Source organism: Cornus florida, unplaced genomic scaffold, assembly GCF_030987335.1.
Source record: "Cornus florida cultivar Cherokee Brave unplaced genomic scaffold, ASM3098733v1 CherokeeBrave_3.0.0_Hap2_Chr06, whole genome shotgun sequence".
Lineage (NCBI taxonomy): Eukaryota > Viridiplantae > Streptophyta > Magnoliopsida > Cornales > Cornaceae > Cornus > Cornus florida.
This window is the reverse complement of record NW_026775576.1, coordinates 72,225,905-72,248,837: the sequence shown is the minus strand read 5'-3', so window position 1 is coordinate 72,248,837 and position 22,933 is coordinate 72,225,905. Positions and strand designations below refer to the sequence as shown.

The 22,933-nt window shown below is 32.2% G+C and overlaps 1 protein-coding gene and 1 long non-coding RNA gene across 2 annotated transcripts in view; both read right to left on the bottom strand.

The window, feature by feature from the left end:
• LOC132312016 (uncharacterized) overlaps positions 1-22,933 on the bottom strand; it is an 83,847-nt gene that overhangs the window by 28,022 nt on the left and 32,892 nt on the right. The window lies entirely within an intron of this gene.
• LOC132312013 (protein-tyrosine-phosphatase MKP1) lies at positions 14,693-22,870 on the bottom strand. The gene is made up of 5 exons (XM_059810217.1): positions 22,713-22,870; positions 22,358-22,383; positions 19,675-22,202; positions 16,173-16,340; positions 14,693-14,997 (listed from the first exon to the last, which is right to left on the bottom strand). The coding sequence occupies exons 3-4, from the start codon at positions 22,195-22,197 to the stop codon at positions 16,278-16,280; spliced, it is 2,586 nt and encodes an 861-aa protein (XP_059666200.1). The 5' UTR covers positions 22,198-22,202; positions 22,358-22,383; positions 22,713-22,870; the 3' UTR covers positions 14,693-14,997; positions 16,173-16,277.

Below are 22,933 nucleotides of genomic sequence, written 5' to 3'. Positions count from 1 at the left end.
TTTTGTACAATATAGTGATGGAAAATTAATAAATTACTTAAATTAAAAAATACCTTATTTTTAATGCAATATATCAATAAAATTAATAAATTAATTAAATTGTTTTAAAATTTTCTACTTAAGTTTTTTATTTAAATAATTAATTTAGGTAAATTTATGCAAATTTAATGGAGAATATGTCATCAAATTATTATAAATTTTTTCATAATTTATTTCAATAAAAAAATTTAATTGTAATTCAATAAAAAAGGACATTATAGTCCTTTAATGAAAAATAATTTAGTCATTGAGGCAATTTGTCAAAAAATGTGATAACTCGGGAGGCGTTATGCTAAAGGTAGTTATTTGTAAATTCGAACATAATTCAAATTTTTTTTTTTTTTTTTTTTTTTTTACACTTTACCCTAATTTATATATAATACTTAGATAAATTTCATCCTTAATAAATACCACCCCACAAAGCTTTTTATTTATTGGCGTAGCTTGACTTATCTACCCCTTCTCTACGCGTGATTTTTCTCGGTTTCTCGACCTTCCTCACATTGTCGGGCAACAATAACATTTAAACATTTTGATTATATCAAAATAAAAAATACCCATTTTTTTTTTTCTTTTAGAAAGGAAGAAGTACATCTCATGTTTTTTTTCCTTCCCTAGAATTTAAATGTTATATTATAATATTGGTGGCATATAATTTGTGAATGAATTTTTTTCATATTGTTGATTTCTATAAAATGAGCTGAATAACAAATTTAATTATATTACAAGGAAGTTAATTGTTTCTATCAATAATTTTTTATTTTTTATTTTTTATTTTTTCAACGTCAATATATATCTAACTTATTTTACTGATTCTTTATACTATAATACTTTTATAAATTGAAATATTGGAGGAACTTAAAGGTGAATTTTTTTACTTAATGTTCTCGTTAGATTTTGGAATTTAGTTAATTCCATATATATCCTTGCACTGTACTGTCAATTCTCAGTTCTGTTTGCATAATGTTTAGAGTAAGAGTACCTTTGTTATGTTTTTTTTTTTTTTTTTTTTTTTTTTTTTTTTGTTAAAAAATACCTTTGTTATGTTGTTTAAACTCACCCCGTTAAAAATCTTAATATGCAATCAAATTTTGTAAATCAAAAAATTGTCAGTTGATCATGAATGCATATATATATATATATATATATATATATATATATATATATATATATATTACTCGTTTTATCTATTATTTATTTTTTTGATAATTTAATTAATTGAAATATTAGAAGAATTTAATGATAAACTTTTACCTTATTTATTCAATATGATTTTAAATTTTGTCTTCTTTCAAAAATAGCATGAAGAAGTTAATTATACCCGTTTAACAACTGAAAGGCTACAAGAAATATTGATTAATTGAATATAGAATTAGAATCGAGTCATGAATAATGTGAATCAGCAAACATGTAGCCTATGAGGCTATGATATAAACAAAAATAGAAAGTTGGATTTAAATCCTTACATAAATAAGGATAGTTGTTCAGACTAGCATATTGTAATTAAAAAAAAAAAAAAAACATTGATATTCTGTACCATTTTTGGAATAATGAATCTCATAAATAAAATCTATTTTTTACGTTGTTGATGTACATAAAATAAGCTGAATAACAAATTTAATTCCATTACGCCAAAATTAACCCTACAGTCAATTATTATTAAAGGTTTTATTTTTTTATTAGAATCTCCTCTTGCAAAAACTATAGATCTTATATACTCCATAACTATAGAATATATATAAAGAAAGCCCAGCAACTTAGTCGAATGATGGAGTAATTTTTTTCTTGTGAATAATGTGAGTACTCAATTTTACTACAAGTTGTTAAGCCTTTTGGTCCAACTCAATGCAAAGTTTTTGTAAGTGATTAAACACACAACATTGTGAGTTATGAAATCAAAAAAATAATCATTATTGTTTTGTTTATTAAGTAAAATAAAAGGTAAATATTACTGTTTTTGAAAATAAAAAAAAAAATCAATATTTTTTTTTTTGTTATTGACCAAAAACAAATATTTATTTGTCCCACTGAAACCATCCTCCTCCACTTTGAGAGGTAGAAGATATATTACTTAGACTTCAAGACCCTTAATGAAAAGACCATTTAATACCATTATGTGATGAAATGCATTCATTTGCATTCATCTCCACTTCTTAACCATTTGAAAATTAGGTTTATCAATCTCTCCTTGCAAAAGAAATGTGAGAAAAAACATAGAATTTGTTAGTTTGATTGTCACTATATTAAGAAAATTTTCCCGAGTTATAGAGAGAGTCAAATATACTATTATTAAAAAAGGTTATTTTCTATTTCGAACACGCAACTTTCAGGTTGACCCAAGACCAAGCTTCAACAATTGCAGCCCTGAGCCTTTTTTCAGACATCAGCCTTCTCAATTGCAAACATGGTTGTGGGTCGTGTTTAATTCCATTTCAACTTCATACCTCCAAATTAACTTACGTATGTACACCTGTATTGGTTTTCTTTGCCAGAAAAATATATATTTTTGATATGGGCAATATATATAATTTCATAAACTATCATATGGGCAATATATATAATTTGTGATACCACAAAATCTCACGCATTTACAATGGATTTTTTTTTCCTTTTTTTACATGACTGATGTACCTAAAATGAGATAAATAACAAACTTAATTCTATTACAAGTCAATTCTATAATCAATTAATTTTTAAATTCTTTCAACACGGTGGTTTTTTTTTTTTTTTTTTTTTTTTAGTTGGTACTTACACACACATGTCCCTTCTGAGACTTGAACTTCTGACCTCCCTTTACGAGGTAAGAGGCTGATACCGCTAAATCACTAACCCGTTGGTTTCAACACGATTACTGTTACTTTGATTTATAATGCTCTGATAAATTGAATTATTGGAGGATGTCGTAGGACTATGACAGTCGCCACGGCATCGTGAGTGAAAATATTTGTATGAGGATAAAGTAAAAAAAATTCTTAAAAAAAATTAAAAAGTACATATATAATTAATATGACACATGGATAGAGATTATGAATAATATAAAACTATTTTTGCGTATAAAATTCTTAGGATAAAGTTTAGGATTTTATTAGTTAATATGAAAATTTTATAATTGTTGTACATAATTATTTATTTATAAGGAATAGTGAATAGAGTTTAGGATTCTATGAGTAGACATTGTAACTAACAAAAATTCAAAAATGCATTACAAAAAAATTATTTTCAATTATATTATATTATTTTATTTTATTTTATTTTAAAATTTAAATTTATATTACAAGTTTGCCCCCCAAAATAAATATTTCTCAATGGTACTGTCTGATCAAATTGTCCTACTCTTAATCTGAATCCTATGTGGAAATAAGATAAAAGAGGTTTTAACGACTCCTACATGTAACCACCGAAATAAATATGGAAAGAAGTTAAACAGGTTTTAACGACCCCTCTCTATCTCTTATATTTCTCTATTCATCTTTTTCGTTCTGCTGCTTCTTAATTCTTTCGGTGAGGAGTTGATGATGGGTCTGGTGGAGGCGTCAAATTAAAGATAAAAGAGAGAGTGCATCTACTTCGTAATGAACTTTTGAAGTTTTTTTTTTTCTAATCAAATTCCCAAAACTGATACAATATACAAAAGCTAAAATATATATTGAAAAAAATAAATAAATAAACGTAACAGGAAGTTAAATGATAAACATGGCGTTAGAGAAGAGGGTAGGACTTACAGCCTTTGTGAGAAGATCCATTGGGAGGCCGTACTTCGTAATGAACTTTTGATTTTTTTTTTTTTTTCCTAATAAAAAATCTCCAAAACTAATACAATATACGAAAGTCAAAATATATATTGAAAAAAAAAAAAAACATCGAATATATACTTTCAATTTTATTAGGGTTTGTTTTTTTCTATTCAAGCAAATATATACATTTATATGTATTTTCCTCTTTGATTTTATGAACTAATATAGAGATTTCTCAATGCTTTGTTTTCCTTTCAATTTTGTAAAAGGGTAAAGAGAGAATCCTGAGTCAGAGAGAGAAAGAATCAAGGAAGTAGCATAACGAAGAAGAGATAAAGAGGAGTTGTCAAAACCTCTTTAGCTTCTTTCCATATTTATTTTTGGTATTTTTAGTGTAGGCCAATTTGATCATTACTCTTTCTCAATAATGCTCAGAAATTGGAGTGATATATTAAGACTAGGGGTGTAACTAGGGATGTCAATTTTTACCGCTCCGTCCCGTCCCGCCCTGTTAATAACGGATATGGGAACACTTTTTATACCATTGGGGCGGGCATGGATATAAATTTTGTACCCGTCGCGGGTCACGGGACGGGTAAGGGTTCAATATACATATCCTAGGGGCCCCGCCCCGCCCCACTAAGCATATATATATATATATATATATTAATACTAGTAACTTATTTTAGCGACTTATCCAGTTATCCATCTCTTACAATCCTAATTTGGGATGTAAACTTTGTATTAAATTTACTTTTGTTTTAGTTATGGTGGAAGTTGGAGCTTAGAACTTCATTGTGATTTGATTGTATTAAACTTTTATTTTTATTTATTATGTTATCTGAATTATGTTATGTGTATGTTATTTTTTTATTTTTGTTGGGATACATCATTTAATTTATGTTGTGCCATTCCCAAACTTTCCACATTTAAATAGCAGGAGCTTAAGATCCAAAAAGTGAGAGAAAAAAATTTGTTAGCGGGGCGGGCACGGGGGCACAGTATTTCCCAATGGGGAGGGACTGGACATGAAAATCCAACTCGTCGCGGGTCTCGGGGCGGGCATGGACTTGACATAAATTAAAAGGGGCGGGGCGGGGCGGGATTTAGGGAAACCCGCTCCAAACCCGCCCCGTTGCCATCCCTAGGTGCAACTTAGGTTGGGTAACCTGAGACCAGCCCGATTTTTCACGGGTTTAAGCAATCATTTTTACAATTAGTATTGGGCTTGAGTTGAAAAATTTGAACCCGAATTTAATTAGGGTTGAACTTGAGTTGAAGTGCTAGCAACCCAAACCAACCCGAACCCGAATTCTAATATTATTTTCATATATATTTTTACTTTTAAATATATTATATATAATATTTAAACTATGATTATTTTTTTTCTTTTCAATTTCTTTTATTAAATCTTAACCTATTTTATGTTAACATTTGTGAGAATTAATTTTCTTGTTTAAAAGTAATTTAATCTAAAATTAATTCAAGATTATATTAAATTTTTAGTGTAAGGATTAGCCATACGAATAACCCAAATTAATCTGAACTTTTTATCTGGAATTTAAACCCGAGTTGTAAGCCCGAATTTAAAAATAGAAGGATGGGTTAGGCTTGGTTAAGGTTGATGATAGGGTTATGGTTGGACTTGGGTTTAACATTTCATATGGTGGGTTAGACTTAAGTTATACCTCAAACTCGCCCAACCCGCCCGAGTTGCAGCCCTAACTAAGGCCCGCTAATACAAAAGTGATGCACAAAAGTTCGATGGGCCCATTCGGCTGAAAGATCCGCTTAGACTGCTGTTACAAGCCCACATACGAAACCCAATAAATACAGCCCATAGGCCTAGTTGGTTTACCTTCTTCATCCATTACTATGATATGAACAGGTATATTATTTGTGATAGAACAAACTCTCACAAAATTATCATGAATCTCGTGAATGAAATCTCTTTTCACATTGTTAATGCATATAAAATGAGTTAAATAAAAAATTAATTCTTAGAAGCTTATCATACACTCAATTATTTGTTGTTGTTGTTGTGTTTTTTTTTTTATTTTTTTATTTTTTTTATTATTTTTATTTATTTAACATCAATGTACATATACTGCTTTCATTAATTGAAATATTGGAGAAAATTAAAGATAAAATTTTACCTAATCTTTCATGGTGTTTGGAATTTTAAATGATCTTCACATCTGCGACTCTAAATTTTAAATGATCCTTCATATCTAACGATTATTGTATTGATTAAGCATGTAACAATTTAACGAGAGTCAAGCTAAAACTTTAATCACAAATTACCTTCTGAATTATTAATTGATTGCAATTAAATACAAACTTGTCACAAAATACTATTTTACCATTTTTCATTAAATTTGTCATTTCTTATTAAATTATTTTTATTATTTTTTTCATATCTAAATATTAATTATACTATTTACCTTAATTTTATTATTAGTATCAAAATATCATAAAAATAAATAAATAAATTCGTAACTACCATTTTCTAAAATGATTAACTTATTATACTCAGTTTAAACTTGTTTATCGTAGAAAAAATACCTTCCTTTTCCCACAATATATTGATAAAAAATTAATAAATTACTTAAATTAAAAAATACCATAATTTTCATAAAATATATTAATAAAAATTAAGAAATTAATTAAATTGTTTCAAAATTTTCTATTTAAAATTTTTATTTAAATAATTAATTCAAAAATTTAAGGTAAATTTATACAAATTTAATAGAGAATGTCATCAAACTATTATAAAATATTTCAATAAAAAAATGTTTAAGTGTAATTCAATAAGAATGGACATTCTGAACTTTTAATGAAAAAGTTTAGGTATTGGGGCAATTTGTCAAAAAATGTGATAGCTCTGTAGGTGTTACGCACAAAATATATTTAAAGGGATTATTTGTAAATTCAAATATAATCTAGGTTTTTTTAAAAAAAACACTTTACTCTAATTTATAATACAGAGCACTTGGATTTCATCCATAATAAATACCACCCCACAAAGTTTTTTATTCATTTGGCGTAACTTGAGTTCTCCACACGTGATTTTTCTCTCTGTCTCAGACTGCAGGTTTCTCGACTTTCTCACATGTCGGGGCAACAATAACATTTGAACATTTTGATTATCCAAATAAAAAATATATAATTAAAAAATATTGGAGTTGCCATTTTTTTTCTTTTAGAAAGGAAGCAGTCCATCTCATGTTTTTTTTTTTTTTTTTTGCCTTCCCTAGAATTTATATGTTATATTATGATATTGGTGGCATATAATTTGTGATTGAAAAAAATGTTTCATACATTTACTATGAGTTGCATGAATGATTTTTTTTCATATCGTTGATATCTATAAAATGTGCTGAATAACAATCTTAATCATATTGCAGGAATGTTAATTGTTCTATCAATAATTTATTTTTCTTTTTTTTTTTAAACATCAATATATATCTAACTTCTTTTATTGATTCTTTATTCTATAATACTTTCATAAATTGAAATATTGGTCGTTAGTGTTGTCATTAGATTTTGAAATCTAATTTCAATTCTGTTTGCATGATGTTAGGAGTTAGAGTACATTTGTTTTGCTCTTTTAACTCCATTGAAAATCTTGAAATGCAATCAAATTTGGTAAATCAAACGTAAATTCATAGTTAATTAATGCTCTCATGCGGTCTAAAATAACGAACTTTTTAACAGATCAAAATTCAATTAGTCAATTACACTTTATTACTTTATCAGACTTAACAATAATTAATAATGTTAACTTTAATAGTCAATTTCCCATAGTTATATATCCAATACTTTTATTCAATCTCTCTCCTCCTTAATTTCTTCCATCTTCCTTGCAATCTCAACTACTATCGTCATATCCTTAATTTCTTCCATCTTCCTTGCAATCTCTCTCCTCCTTAATTTCTATGTGATTTTTATTTCATCTTTTCATAAAAATGCTCTACTATATCATTTTATGTTTTATGAATTAAATTTGCTTTCATTTATATAATTGCTTTGTTTTTCTTCATTTATGTTGGGTGCCTATTTATATTAGATAGACTTGGAGTCGTCATACATGGATTTTTTTAAAAATGAAATTACATCAAAATTTCTTATTATTAGTGGTGAAGATGGTGGCTGCGATAGTGTGAATATGAGTGTAGTGCTTGAGATTGCAAGGAAGATGGAAGAGATTAGGGAAGAGAGATATTGAATAAAAATATTGGTTAATTATGATAAATTGACTATTAAAGTTAACATTATTAACCATGGTCAAGTTCGATAAGGTAATAAAGTATAATTGACTAATTGAGTTTAGTCCATTAAAAAGTCCATTGTTTTGGACCGCATGAGAGCCTATATATATATATATATATATATATATATATATAGTTTTATTTGTTGTTTATTTCTTTCATAATTTAATTAATTGAAATATTGAAGGAAATTAATGATAAACTCTTACCTAATTTATTGCATGATTTTAAATTATGTGTTCAATCAAAAATAGCATGAAGAAGTTACACATTCTTTCAATTTAGAATGAAGATTTATGTTTCTAATTAGAAAGACTTAAAGCTTCAAGAAATATTGATTAATTGAATATAGAATTAGAATCGAATAATGTGAATCAGCAAACATGAATTGAACGTTAGAAGCAGTGGAATTTTTTTTTTTCTTTTCAAACTAGCACAACAGTGGGAAGTCTTGTAATAAAAAAATAAAAAATAAATTAAAAAAATGATATTCTGGACCAATTTTGGAATAATATGGCTAAATGCACCAATGGAAACATAAACAAAATTAAACGTATTGGCAAGAGGGCTGAAACATCAACAAGTGAGTACTTTTTAAAAAAAAAAAAAAAAAAAAAAAAAAAAAAAAAAAAAAACTGGGCCTATTCAGCTGAAAGGCGGCTAAGACAAGCCCAACAAAGTGACCCAACAGAGTAGCCAAGGAAATTAGGTTACTAGCCCAGAGAGGCAACCCAACTAATGTACAAAGACAATGGAGAAGCTCCGGCCCATAACCCTAGTCGATTTATCTTCTTCGTCCATTATAATTTAAATTTCACTACTATGATATGATTAGGCATATAATCTGTGACAGAACAAAATTTCACACATTTATTATGAATCTCATAAATAAAATCTTTTTTTTTTTTTTACGTTGTTGACGTACATAAAACAAGCTGAATAACAAACTTAATTCTATTACACCGAAATTAATCCTACCATGATTTTTTTTTTTTTTTTTCTTTAACATCTTATATTTGAAAATTAAAGATACAATGCATTTAGTGGATGTTATTGGTGGTGACAGAAACTCTAGTTATTGGATTAGACGCATTAAGGTTTATTTTTTTATTAGAATCTCGTCTTTATATAAATCTTATATACTCCATAACTATAGTAATATATATATAAAGAAAGTGCACTTAGTCCAATGGTATAATTTTTTCAGACTAAACATATGTATAAAATAGAATTACAAGTTCTTGTGAATAATGTGTACTCAATTTTACTACAACTTGTTAAACCTTTTGGTCCATTGTAAGTGATTAATCACACAAAACATTGTGAGTTATGAAATCACAAAAATGATCATTATTGTTTTGTTTATTAAGTAAAATAAAAGGCAAATATTACTATTTTTGAAATATAAAACAAATTAGTATTTTTTTATTTTTTTTTATTGACAAGAAACATATTTATTTGTCGTACTTAAACCATCGTCATCCACTTTAAGAAGTAAAGAAGATGCCACTAAACTACAAGACCCTTGATAAAAATAAAAAATAAAAAGACCATTCAATATCATTATGTGATGAAAAGCCATGGCTTCCTGAGTGAAAATATTTATATGAGGATCAAATAAAATAAAAAATACTATAAAATATTTAAAAAGTATATATATAATTAATATGACACATGCACAGAGATTAGGAATAATATAAAACTATTTTTGCATATAAAATTCGTAGGATAAAGTTTAAGATTTTATTAGTTAATATGAAATTTTTATAATTGTTGTATATAATTATTTCTAAGGAATAGTGAAGAGAGTTTAGGACTCTATGAGTAGACATTGTGACTAACAAAAATTCAAAAGTGCATTACAAAAAAATTCTTTTCAATTATTTTATTTTATTTTGTTTAAAAATTTAAATTTATATTACAAGTTTGCCCCCAAAATAAATATTTCTCAATAATGCTCAGAAACTGGGTGATATAGCACCACTAAGCCCCGCTTATACATAAGTAATGTACAAAAGCTGGATGGGTCTATTCGGCTGAAAGACTCGCTAAGACTGCTGTTACAAGCCCACAGAGGTAACCCAAAAAATACAGCCCATAGGCCTAGTAGGTTTACCTTCTTCATCCATTAGAATCTAGTTTCCACAACTATGATACTAACAGGTATATTATTTCTGATAGAACAAACTCTCACAAAATTATCATGAATCTCGTGAATGAAATCTCTTTTCACATTGTTAATGCATATAAAATGAGTTTAATAAAAAAATTTAATTCTTAGAATTTAATCCCATGGTAAATTATTTGTTTTCTTTTTTCTTTTTCTTTTAACATCAACATATATATATATATTGCTTTCATTAATTGAAATATTGGAGGGAATTAAAGCTAAAATTGTACCTAATCTTTCATTATTGCAAATCTAACTATTATTGTTATTACTGGGTGAAGGTGCTGGTTTTCTAGTTTTGTTGTTTATGATGTAAAAGATAATATTTTTTTTTTTTTTTAAATACCATAACTCTTGTCATTTATTAAGAAAATTATGATTTTCAGTTTGGGAAGCTATACCTGCATTTGCAAAATTGCACCCAATTTATTCACTTCTGTGTTTCAATTTCTTCACTGAAGACGATGAAAATGTATTTTGTTATTCCACACGAAGTGACACTTTCGTTAGATTTACGAAGGAGAAGTTGGAGCAAACACGTGATGGATATATAGGTTTGTAGGATTATTATTATCTGCAAGAAATTTGTGAACGAATTAATTCTTAAACCGGATATAAAAGAATAAATTATCTAAATTAAATCTTAACCTGGATATAAAAGAATAAATTATCTTTTTAACTACTTAATAAAATCTAACAATTAATACGGGTGTAAATACATTTTCTTGCAAGTGAACAATTTTGTATATGATTATATATATAGAGAAAGTAAAAAATCCTCAATTTGTTTTTGCTCACCAACAAAGCATCTTGCTGGAAGACATGAATATATACAAACACACAATATGACTCTTTCAATCCTTCTTTTGCTATTTTTTAGAAGATTGAGAATGGTCGAATAATTAATCACGAAGAAAAAAAATTGATTTTTAGGGGGAAAAAAATTGTAACTGAACACAATCAAATCATGGACTCTGGCTGATGGAGTATTCCAAACCAAACAAATCTGCAAACTCATCACCCACGTACAAAGAAAAATAATCCCCATACCACACCAATCCATCATCACCTTCAATTCTCCAGGAAAAAAAAAAAAAAAAAAGGCCCAAATATTTAAACCCAACAACAGTGGACAACTCAATCATGGCGGCTTTGGATTCCAAAGATTCATATAGCAACAGTAACCATGGCTACCGGGAGAGAACAACAACAACGACAAGAACAAAATTCAGAGCTTCACTCCGCCTCCATCAATGATTTAATTGAGGTTGATTTCGCGATTAATTTTGTTTTATTTGCCAAATCAGATCCCAATCAAAATATCAGGAGTCGTCTGTGGTTGTCGCCGGTTATAGTTGTGGGCTAGTCGGCGAAGTTGGGTGTCGGAGGTTGCAATTGATTGGTGATATAGTGACTGCGAGTTTAGACATGGTATATAGATTCATCATATCCGTACAGGTGGTATTTCGTTTAGTATAAGGCGGTGTTTGGCAAGTAATGTTGGTTGGTTATTGTGATAAGTTGATGTTGTGTCACAATGCTATTGGCTGTTCTAATTGCAATTGAGACATCAGTAACAACGGCTATTAAAATAGTGAAAAGATGTCATTTTACTCGAGGGCACTTTGGTAATCTAACATTTTCGGTGAACTCCTGGCAGATATTGGCTTTGTCCTTAAGGGTATGTTTGGTACGGTGGGGGAAAAGGAAGGGAAGAGAAGGAAAGGATAATTTTAACATTTCGTTGTGTTTGGTTGGTCAATGAAAGAAAAGAAAGAGAAGAATAATAATTATGTTTGGAAAAAGAATGGAAAGGGAAGGATAATAATAAATTTACTATTATACCCTTATATATATATATATATATATATATTTCTCCTATATTAGGAGCTGGGCCGCAAGAAAAGGAAAGAAAATTTTCTTTCTTGAACGAAGGTCAATCAAGAAAGAATTAGACGATCCAGATCTAGTTGTAACAACTTTCGTTCTTGAAGTTTCCGATCCAGGGCAAATCATTTCAGCCTCCCCAATCTCGACCTCCATTTCTATTATCGTTCTCAACTCTCTCTCCTCCTCTCTCTCTCTCTACAAGATTCAGAAGTTCAAAACCCAAACACATATATTTTAGTTTATCTTCCTGTCTGCAAGAATCCCAAACCCATATATTTCAGTTTATCTTTCTGTCTGCAAGAATCAAAAATTCAAAACCCATATCGGTATATCAGATTGTTCAGAAAATCAAAACCCATATCTTTTAAGTTTCCATCGCTGCTGTTCCAGTTCGGGTTCGCCGTTCCCAACCGTTGCCCGCCGTCTCTCCATTCTTTCTGCAACTGCTAACTTGTATGTATATTGTTTTGAGAGTAAAATTGGCATCACAAATATTACATCAACCATTGCCCTCCCTTTCCTTCCATTTCCTCCCATTTTTGGGAGGTTAAACAAATCACTGTAGAAGTCTATACATAACCCTCCAAACCCTTCCCTCTCCTTCCCTTTCCTTCCACCCATTTTACCCAAACACAATTTTTTAGTCACCTTCCCTTCTCTTTCCTTCCATTTCCACTCTATCAAACTGAGCCTAAATTACAATTTTTAAATAGAAGGCACTTTGGCAATCTAATATTTCCGGTGAACTCCGGCTACTGTTGGCTTTGTCCTTAAATTACAATTTTTAAATAGTTCAGCAGCATTACTTAAGTTTAGAGGGTTTTGTGTTTTTGGCCAATAGTTATGGGGATATTGCACTTTACCCCATTAAAATTTATCTATGTTCAATTTATCTTCTGAATTATTTATTTTTAGTTTTCTTTTTGTTAATTTTAGTAGGCATACTTGCATAGAGAATTCATTATTAATTTTAGTAGGCACATTTTATCATATTTTGTAGAGAATGACAATATTTATGTGCTCATCAGTAAATATGTAAGTTAATATTGACCAATAATTAAAGGATATTGACCAATAATTAAAGGATACGTCCTCTTTAAAATCAAAACACACTTACCCAATCAAATCAGATATGATGAATATATACACCACCAATAAATGAAGACATGTTCATTAGACAGTGTACATTCTCACTGTATAGATCTTTTCCAAGCTTCCACAAACTTAAATTAAACATGTCATGCTATCACATGTACCACTATGCCTTTGTTTCATGCACAATCTAGTCCTTACAAAAACGATTACATACCTACTAGGACTGCAATTTGGGCGGGCTAACCCAGCCCAACCTGAAAATTTGAAATTTGGACTTTAAGTTTACAAATTGGGTTTATATTCAGGTTGAATTTTATCAAAATTCAGACATATTCAGGTTAGGCTCGGGCTCAACCCGAACTCAATCCAAAACCCAAAAATAAAAAAAATAAAATAAATTTCAATTTTTTTTCTCCGTTCTCTCTCCTCTCTCTTTCTCTCTCTACCGCCGCCCCATACATTCAAGTTAGCAATTGCAGATAGAGAGAGGGGGGCAAGTTTGAGAGTTGAGAGACGGCGGTTGAAGCTTGCGAACGGTGAACCCGATCTGGAACAGCGGGCGATGGAAACTGAAAGATTTGGGTTTTGATTTTTTGAACAATCTGAAATGATATACCGATATGAGTTTTGAACTTTTGATTGTTGCAGACAGATGGATGAAACTGAAATGGGTTAATATTTTGGCATGAGTGATGTATAGAAGATACCAAATTGAGACGGCCTAACAAAGAGAGTTCCAATTTGATAACCTGTGATTTGAAGTGAATGGATGGTGACGTGTAATGTTTTCTACTTTTGACATTATTATCAATTTGGAGTTTTGAGGACAGATCCACGTTTTATGGTGCATGTAGCAGCCACATCAATGACTATCTCTCACATTCAACGTTGGACTACAACATACGAAGCTTGCGAACGGCGAACCCGTTCTGGAATAGCGGGCGATGGAAATTGAAAGATGTTCAAAAATATTCGGACTGAGTTACGATCATAACTCATATTAGGTACAATTCGGGTTAGCCCAACCCAACTCGATTCGGATTGAGATTGGGTTGGGCCTGCCCAACTTGCACCCTAAATACCTAAAAACTTGGGTAAAAAAAAAATTAAAAAACTCAGGAATGATCCTAAAACATAATGCAATTCAGAGCCCTTCTAATGCATGGACAAGGATCTTGTCAAAGATTTATTTTTTTTATTTTTTTTTTTGGATCTACAAACATGCATCCAATGATAATAAATATTTACCGCGTCTATCATTTTCTTAGTACAAATATGTGCACAAAAACTATGAAAAATTGAGTAGGTTAATCAGACATGTTTCTAATGGTTGAATTTAGGCTCATAAATTGCACGGCGACGATCTGTTTTCTAAAAAATGTGCAATCCGATTTAATTTAGAAACCTACCAATAACAAACTCCTATAAATTAATCAAAGAAACACATTCTCAATGCCTTGACACAATGAGAATAAAACCCAACAGCTCACAAGGGGAAAATTGGCCATATTTTGCACCTATTATTTCACAGGCTTGTGTTATACAGCCTTTTAGCTGCAGCTGGATATTAATTTCCATGCGTTAAACATACACAAGAAAATGAACAGAGACTTTGCGAGAATGCCGAAATTTCAATGCTATCTATTTTGCCTGGAATGGCCTTCTGAAATCTGTTTCTAGTCATAGCAAATATATACAGAAGTTCAGTCAGCAGACCAAACGGCTTTGAGGTTACAAGGTGTGTCATGGGCACTGTACAACCAGGCGAATTGCCACCGAGACTTGAGAGAGCATCCTCCTGTAGAAAGATCATACTCAGGAGATTACAATTTGAAGAAAAACAAAATATTTGCTCATAAAGGATAAAAAAATATATGTAATACTGACAGATCCAGGAATTGTTCCTTTGGGGTTGGGGGGTCAATATATGTAAAAAGCTTTTAGAGGCGTTAAATCGAAATCTTGCAACTGAAAAAGTAAACAAATTAATTAAAACCATACGCACCACCAAGGTGTAATCTAGTGGTATCTCCTTTACCTCCCAATGTGGAAGGTCGAGGTCCAAGTCTCGCACAATGCCAGGGAAAAAAATTTTATGTCATTTTAGAAAATTTAAATTATCTTAAAAAAAACAATTGTTCAAATACCCCAATTATTTATGTAAAAATATAAGAATTTAGAATCTGAGTCGCATACTTTTTAAAAGATTTGGACAGTGATTATAAAAAGAACTTGTTATGTGCATAAAAATCAAGATAACTCTTCCCACAATTATTTGAGTACAATGAATTCATTATTTGATAAAACTAAGTGTACATTCCCGCCCCCGCCCAACACCTCCTCCTTTTCCTTCCTCTTCTTTTTTCATCATGCTTCTCTCTCTTTCCCTTGACAATGTAATTGGAGCAGTAACAATCTGGTGAAAACATTTAGTATACCCCATTACACGGCAAGAGTACTAGTAAAATTTTTATTTATTATATAATACACGTCATGAAAAAATCATGTCTAGCATTTTAGAGTAGTGGAAAGTTAAATTATTTGAAATTAAGTGAGAAGTAAGATTACTACATGGGCCTAAATTAGGATGGGACTTGAAAGGAGTGAATAATGTTAGGAGAGGGAAGGCAGTAAAGGGTATAGAGGTATTGTCAACAACACTAGGGAATACTTAACAAAACTGATTAGGGCAGTCATTAATTAGAAGAATCTGTTTAGGCTAAGGTGGGAGGGCAATTATATATATATTCTTTTGGGTGCGGAAGTACATAACATATGTGTGAAATTATACAGGCTCATGAATGGATTAACCAACACAAACACACGCACGACACTTATTAGAAAGTTCATGGTTTAATGTGATTATGTGGTAATACAGAACGAGAATGGCATAACAAATTATCTTATGATCACATAATATAAGTTCTAATTATAACACAATTTATTCAACAAGGTTAGCAGATAGTCAATTACCTTAATGGTTTTGCCAGGAGAATTCTTGCCAGACAAAGCTGCAGAGAATTGTGCAAATTGAAGAAATGGGGAAGAAACGTGAGCCTCAATTTGTACTCTATTGTGCTAGTGTTGCCAAGAGCTCAACAATGCAAGGAATTCTGCAGGTTCTTCATCTTCCTTAACAATCTGTTCCAAATCAATCAATAAAGATGCTTGATCAGAATGCCTACAATTGATAATAGACATCAAGTTCAACTTGGAAACAAAGAAAGTAGTGTCGTTAATTGAAGAAAAAAATAATGTTCTCTAGCATCTCTTCTGCAGCCTGAAAATGGATATGTCTCGTCTCCTGATAATCATGCCAAAGACAAAAGTTATAAAGCTCTAACCTGGCCTAAATATTTTACCAGTCATGATCCTGCTGACACAGATTTTCCAATTCAACAATAAACTTCTGATAGTTCATCAGTATGGAAGAGCCAAAAAAGGCTGGAGGTGGCCACATTCCAACTCCTTTAACATAGCAATACAGCTTTTGTGAACCATGAATCATTCAGTATTAAACTGATGGTGTTGATTTGTAAAATCACTACTTCAATAATTTCATATTTACTTCTTTTCTTTCTTTTTTGGATATTCCAGTTTTATGAATTGATTAAGGTAAACCACAGTCTATAGGGCACTTCAAAACAATAAAACCAACAGAAACTGGATCTGGTTTTTATTTTTTAAAATTAAAAATAAAAAAACTTACATATCACATCCAGCATACTCCTGAATCTTCTTGTTTTAGTAGTTTATATTGGAAGTGTTTGTGCAATTATATTGAAAGAAGCCAAGTTTATTTACATTTCAAGAACTGGTTAACAAAAATACAAGCAATCATCTATAATAGGATAAGAGATATAGACGAGGTAGTGGCTGAGTCATGCACTCCCAAGGTCCTCAGTCTCGCCATAAACTCTAATTTATGTCAAATGTGTTTCCCATCAAGAAAATAACAAGGACTTGCTCGCGTACAGCACAAAAGCAGTAAATTGCAACAAATTTGATTTCTACCAAAACTCTATTTACGGTGGTGCTTCCTCTATTCTAGCAAGCCCTTTTTTCTGATTTTAAAACTAAAATATCCCAATAATTAAATCAATTTAGCCCTATTCATTATTTAAACCACGATTTTACTTTCTCAACTGAAAATTTATAAGTAAAACCCTATCCTATCAAAATCCAATTGTAGACTGGAATTATTACCCTTGCTCAAGGTTTCATCCTACATCCGTCTTCCTCTCTTTTCCATTATTTCTGTTTTCCAATTTGTATTTTCTTCCATGGTTATTAAAGGGCCATGCTATTTAATGTGACTATGTCTCCTAGAACTTAAGAACAAGCAGTAGCATAAGTTGGGAGCACAACAAAACTGATCGAAGTAAAGAGACTGTGCAGAAGAAACATATATTAATTATACTCATAATTGAAGCAACTCAAAATGTACAGTACAGACTAATTAAAAACTTAAATTTCTTTGCATATCAATTAAGAGGACTAATTAGTGAATAGGCATGCATCCTTTTTGCATATGCTTTCAACTGAATCAAATATCGAGGAAATAAGATAAGAGGGTGGTAAGATCTTATTAATTTAAAAGTAAATTATACTATCATTATATTTAGAATCAAAGACCAGACAATAATTCAAGTAGTCAACCATAAGCACACGAATTCCCAAATATATGAGAATATGAACAATCGAAAACCATTCAGGATGATTGAGGCTTGGAGAGGATTCTCAGTGGGGGCTCTCATTCAGGATGCTTGGAGGGCTACACCTCTTTGTATATGGTGGTGTGTTTGGCTCGAGCGAAATCGGCGCTATTTCGATGGAAAGGAGAAGCCTTCTTCTATGCTTAAGTTTTCTATTATTTCCACCCTTTTTTGTTGGGTTTCAGGGAGAAATTATAGATCTTTTGAGGAGATTGTTGTTTTTTTGGCCTCTTTGAAGGCTTGAGGAGCTTCTTGGCCTTTTGTTTGTCTTTAGGTTTCGCTCCCCTTCTGAGCGCTTTCTTTATAAAATTTTACTTATTAAAAAAAAATAATAATAAATAAAAAAAAACGAACAATCGAAAACCATGGTATGACATAGGATTAAAAAATAAATATCAATTTTTCCTGAACCTGAGGCCTACTAAAAGTGGGCGCTTGAGCGTTTTATATGCATCTGATTGAAGCAGTCATTAAGTAAGCCATTATGGTTGGGGCTGGCCTAGGCATGCCTTTAACAACTATGTTTCTTCTTTTAGAAAACTGTTCACAACACTATTCACTCTCCTTCCAACATTATGATACGAACCAAAGGCTCAAAATACATTCCTGGATTTCCTACCTTTAGTTGCTTAACCCACCACTAATCCTTATCATTCATTCAGCCTCAATATCTCAGATGTCCTACATTATAACAACCCTCTAAAATCGAATGCAACGAGGAACCATCTACTCCCAAGTTATTAATGAGACCAAAAAGAAGCATGAGTTACTGAACTGACCACAAGATACACACATCTATCTCAGCTCGACTTCAAGTTGAACTAACTCATTTAGAAAAAGCATCAATTTTTTTAACACCAGCAAAACAAAGGATTTAGAAACTTATGGACATAAATACTGCCTCCTCAGATTGTGCCAAAAAATTCAAATACATGAAGTTTCATCACACTGCTCGGACTTTCAATCATCTTGCCGATGCTCTGGCTACACTCTCATCAATGATAAGAGTCCTGGACAACAGGGATCTGCCAACCATTGAAATCAAAACAACCTACCGTCAGATAATGGTGGTGGGGTGGTTGCTTTGTTCCTAGGAAGAATGTCTGGGAGTTGAAGCTGGATGCTTGCAACACGACAAGTGAGAGGATACAGAGTAAGGTAGCAAAACTATGGTACAACTATCTTCATTTTTCTTTAAGATTTCTAGATGTGGTGTACTGTTTAGCGTAACGCGTGCCAATTTTAGACATCAAGGACCATTATTAACATAAGATGTGTAGATATTTTTATGAAACGGGGATAATACATTTATCATAACATCATTTAACTTCATCCAAAAATGAATTTCATTTAGAAGTAAGGATGTTTTAAAAAATTCTTCTTGGAAAATCTCTCTCTGGATTTTGTCCAATTGCCATATTGTTTCGTTTTCGCACAAAATCTTTTGATGTCATCTTCGAAAATTTGTTGAGGTTTCAAATGGAGGTTCATTTACACCATTAGACTCGATGCTCTGATTTTCATTCAGCTTGATTTCTACAAAAATGATTAGGATTTGTCTATTGTCTTTCCCAGTAACAGATGGACGTTAATTATAGGTTTTATCAAGTTAGTCTTTAATAATGTCTCCTTCAATTGCATCATGAAGCATAGTATACCTGACAATAAAATGGTACCTTCCACCATAAACTTGCACATATAGCAGAGAAGTAAGACAACACCACAAAATTAAATTAAAAAATGTTCAAACATAATCGTACCTTAATGTTAGTGTCCGCTGGTAGATCCATTTTAGTAAGAACATCAAATCTAACTTGATTCCAATCAACCTCTTCTAAATCACCAATTTTTTTGTTGCTAACTAAGCGAATCTTGCTATCATCATGATCAAAATACTTCCCTACCCAGAAATAAAGAATCCTATCCTCAATTTTGCCTACACCTGAACTTGGAGAACTGAGAATAAATGCAGCTTTGGAATCCAAAACACCTGCACAAGACATCACAACCTTTTCCAAACTAGGCCAGCGAAATACTAGTGGTTGCATTCCTTCGCAACATGATGAGCCACTGGCCACTTTTCCAGTGGAGAAAGTTGACACATTCCCTCCCGAAGAATGATTTATCCATGGTTCATCAGAAATCTTGACACAAGCAGCTTCTTCATCGCATGAAACACTATCTACTCTACCAGATGATCCCTGCAACTTATTTTCTTGATCTCCCTTGGGCTCCACCATATTCTTTGTATTTTGAGGCCCATGCAAAAAAAATGTATTTCTATTTATCCTCAAACCATCTTGTTGACTGTCAGGAAAACTTGAGGGGGCATCCTTATCCCTGGAATCATCAGTCAGCAATGGCAGCTTGAGAGATTTTGACAAGCTACCTCTGCGCTCCATAATAGAACGTTGAAATCTTTTAGATGGTGAGTGGAGTGATTGAGAACAAGGCTGCCTCGTAAAATTAACATCAATGAAATCAGAATTTTTAGATATGGACTGAGGAGAAATTTTAGATGGCAAAAGGGTCAAATTAGAAAAACTAGACAGAGTAGAAGATAATGATTGGGAGCATGAAGTGGTTGAAGGAGACACCGCAGGGGAATCCGAGAGATACTTTGAACTGGTGCTCAAATCAGAAGAGATAGAGTCTGGAGAGAGATAAGGAGGTGAAGAAGACAAAGACAATGATGATGAGGATGATGACATTGACGACGGTGATGATGATGACAAATTTGCAGAAGAATGTAATGCTTTGTTTGCAGAATGATCTGCACCTACTATCAACATGGAATCTGGGTAGACTCTGGAGAGAGACAACTTCGAAGCTGAGACGAATTCTTTCATATTTCCAGAAGCTAACTTACGCCTCAGCACACTCCAAATGCCTTCTCTTGCAGGAAGGTGGGTTTCATGCGCAGTCTCAGATGATGGGAATGGAGGCACAAAACCTCCCATTATTGCTTTTTGAAAAACCTCAAAGTCAACATTATATGAATCCACTTTTCTCTCACCTGGGCAAATCTTACTAGACAATTCAACATTCTCCACTTCACTGCCAGAATTATCCATCAAAGGTAGGAGATTGGAAAAGGCATCCCAAAAGCATGGTGGTTCTTCCCCTTCCTCAATCATTACTATCTGCGCCTGCAGTCTCTCATACTTAACAATTTGGCAAACAGCTCCTCTAGCATCCCTTTCCATGATGGCTTCACATTTCTTACCAATCCAAACATAGATTGCAGAAGGAATATGAATGATGAAGGCACCTCTAGAATCCAGGCCAGATGGAGAAGGATCATTTAACATTTTCGGGACAAGATGCAGAGGATCATACGAGGAGTGTGGGGCAATTCTATACATCCTCAATAACGAACTGGGACTCAGAGGGAAAGCATGCACCCTTTTCTGGCACTGTAACAACTGGCATGCAAAACCCATGTTTGGGTCTGCAATTCCTCTTGCAGCTTTCACATACCGAAATGCATCGTCGAAGCTTTGCCCTTCTCTCCACATAAGATAAGCAATCACCAATGACGTGGACCGAGAGACACCTTGACAACAATGAACAAAAACTCTACCACCCTGTTCCCTGACATATTCGAAGTAGTCAAAAACATCATATAAAATGCTAGTAATATCTTCGGAAGGACTGTCCTGCAACCACAAAGTTCTGTATACAAAATCGTCTTTGAAATATTCCGAACAAACAAAGCCCACACAATTAAGAATATGGGTAATACCATTCTGTTTGAGTATAACCCTATCTCTTGCCACCGCATCCCCGCCAAGATAAATGTGTTCTGCCACCTTGGAACACTCTTTATCAAAGAATGCAATCTTTTCTCTCTTCACAAGTCCACCATTATTGTCCAAGTTACTCTGAATGGTTGACAAATCGAGTTTCAATCTATCCACATGCTTGCTCAAATCTCTCCCACGAGGTGTGCAAGGAAGTGGCCACTCCCCAACATCATCAGGCCCTGCTTTTGGCCATTCATCCAAGCTCCGGCGAGCAATAGCCAGTGGTTGCAGCGGTGGCAAACACGACCGAGCCTTACAATTCTGTTGGGATCTAGGGGTTAATGGAACAGGAAACCGTCTGCCGTGTCCACCATTATTCCCATTTGCATCCACACCGTCTCTATCATTGTCAGGATTAAGTGGTGGCAGTGTGGAACGGGACGAAGACCACGACGCTGACCGCCAGAAGGTTCTCCGGCCTCCAGAAAACCCGCTCGAACCACCACCACCTGAAGACCCATCATCCTCCCCCAACATGCCCACTTCAAATCCCCAGAATAACAACAACAACCAATCACATATATAAAACCCTAATTTTTCTGTGCTAATGGCAGAAGATAGTAAACATAACCAAAATGCAACAAATCAGAGCCCACGTCTGGTAAAGCAGAAGCTACAGTTAGTGAAGCAAGCGTACCTGATCTTCAGTTCATAAATTTTCACCTGTGTATCCAATTAATCAACTAATTAACAGAATATAAAGTTAAATTATGAAAAACAATAACAGTACTAATCGTAAGTCAGTGGTCTCACATCTGAGATTTGGTGTGAAGAGAGAGAGAATAAAAAAAGGAAAAAAACCCTAGCTACAATGCATAAAATGTAAAACCTAAGATCTCGCAGTAGAAGAAAGACTAAATAACTAAGTTACTGAAAGAAAAAATACATATATATGGTTGTAAGCTTTTCTAGGGTTTCTCTTCTAGGGTTTCTTAGTAGAGAGTAGATTCTAAAGAGAGAAATAGAGAGAGAGAGAGTAGAGAGAGACTTACAGATGATTACACGCACAGGAAACCTAGAGAGAGAGACAGAGTAGCGGCTGTGTGGAGGTACTCGGCGAGAGAGAATTGGAAGCCAAATGACGAGGGGACAATGGCAGTCGTTTTTCAATATGTCTTTATTTTTCTACAGAAGTTGAACTGAACGCCTCCCTCTATTTATAATATAAACACACAGAAGTCATGTGAAAAGGGTCCCCACTTCTATTTTATTA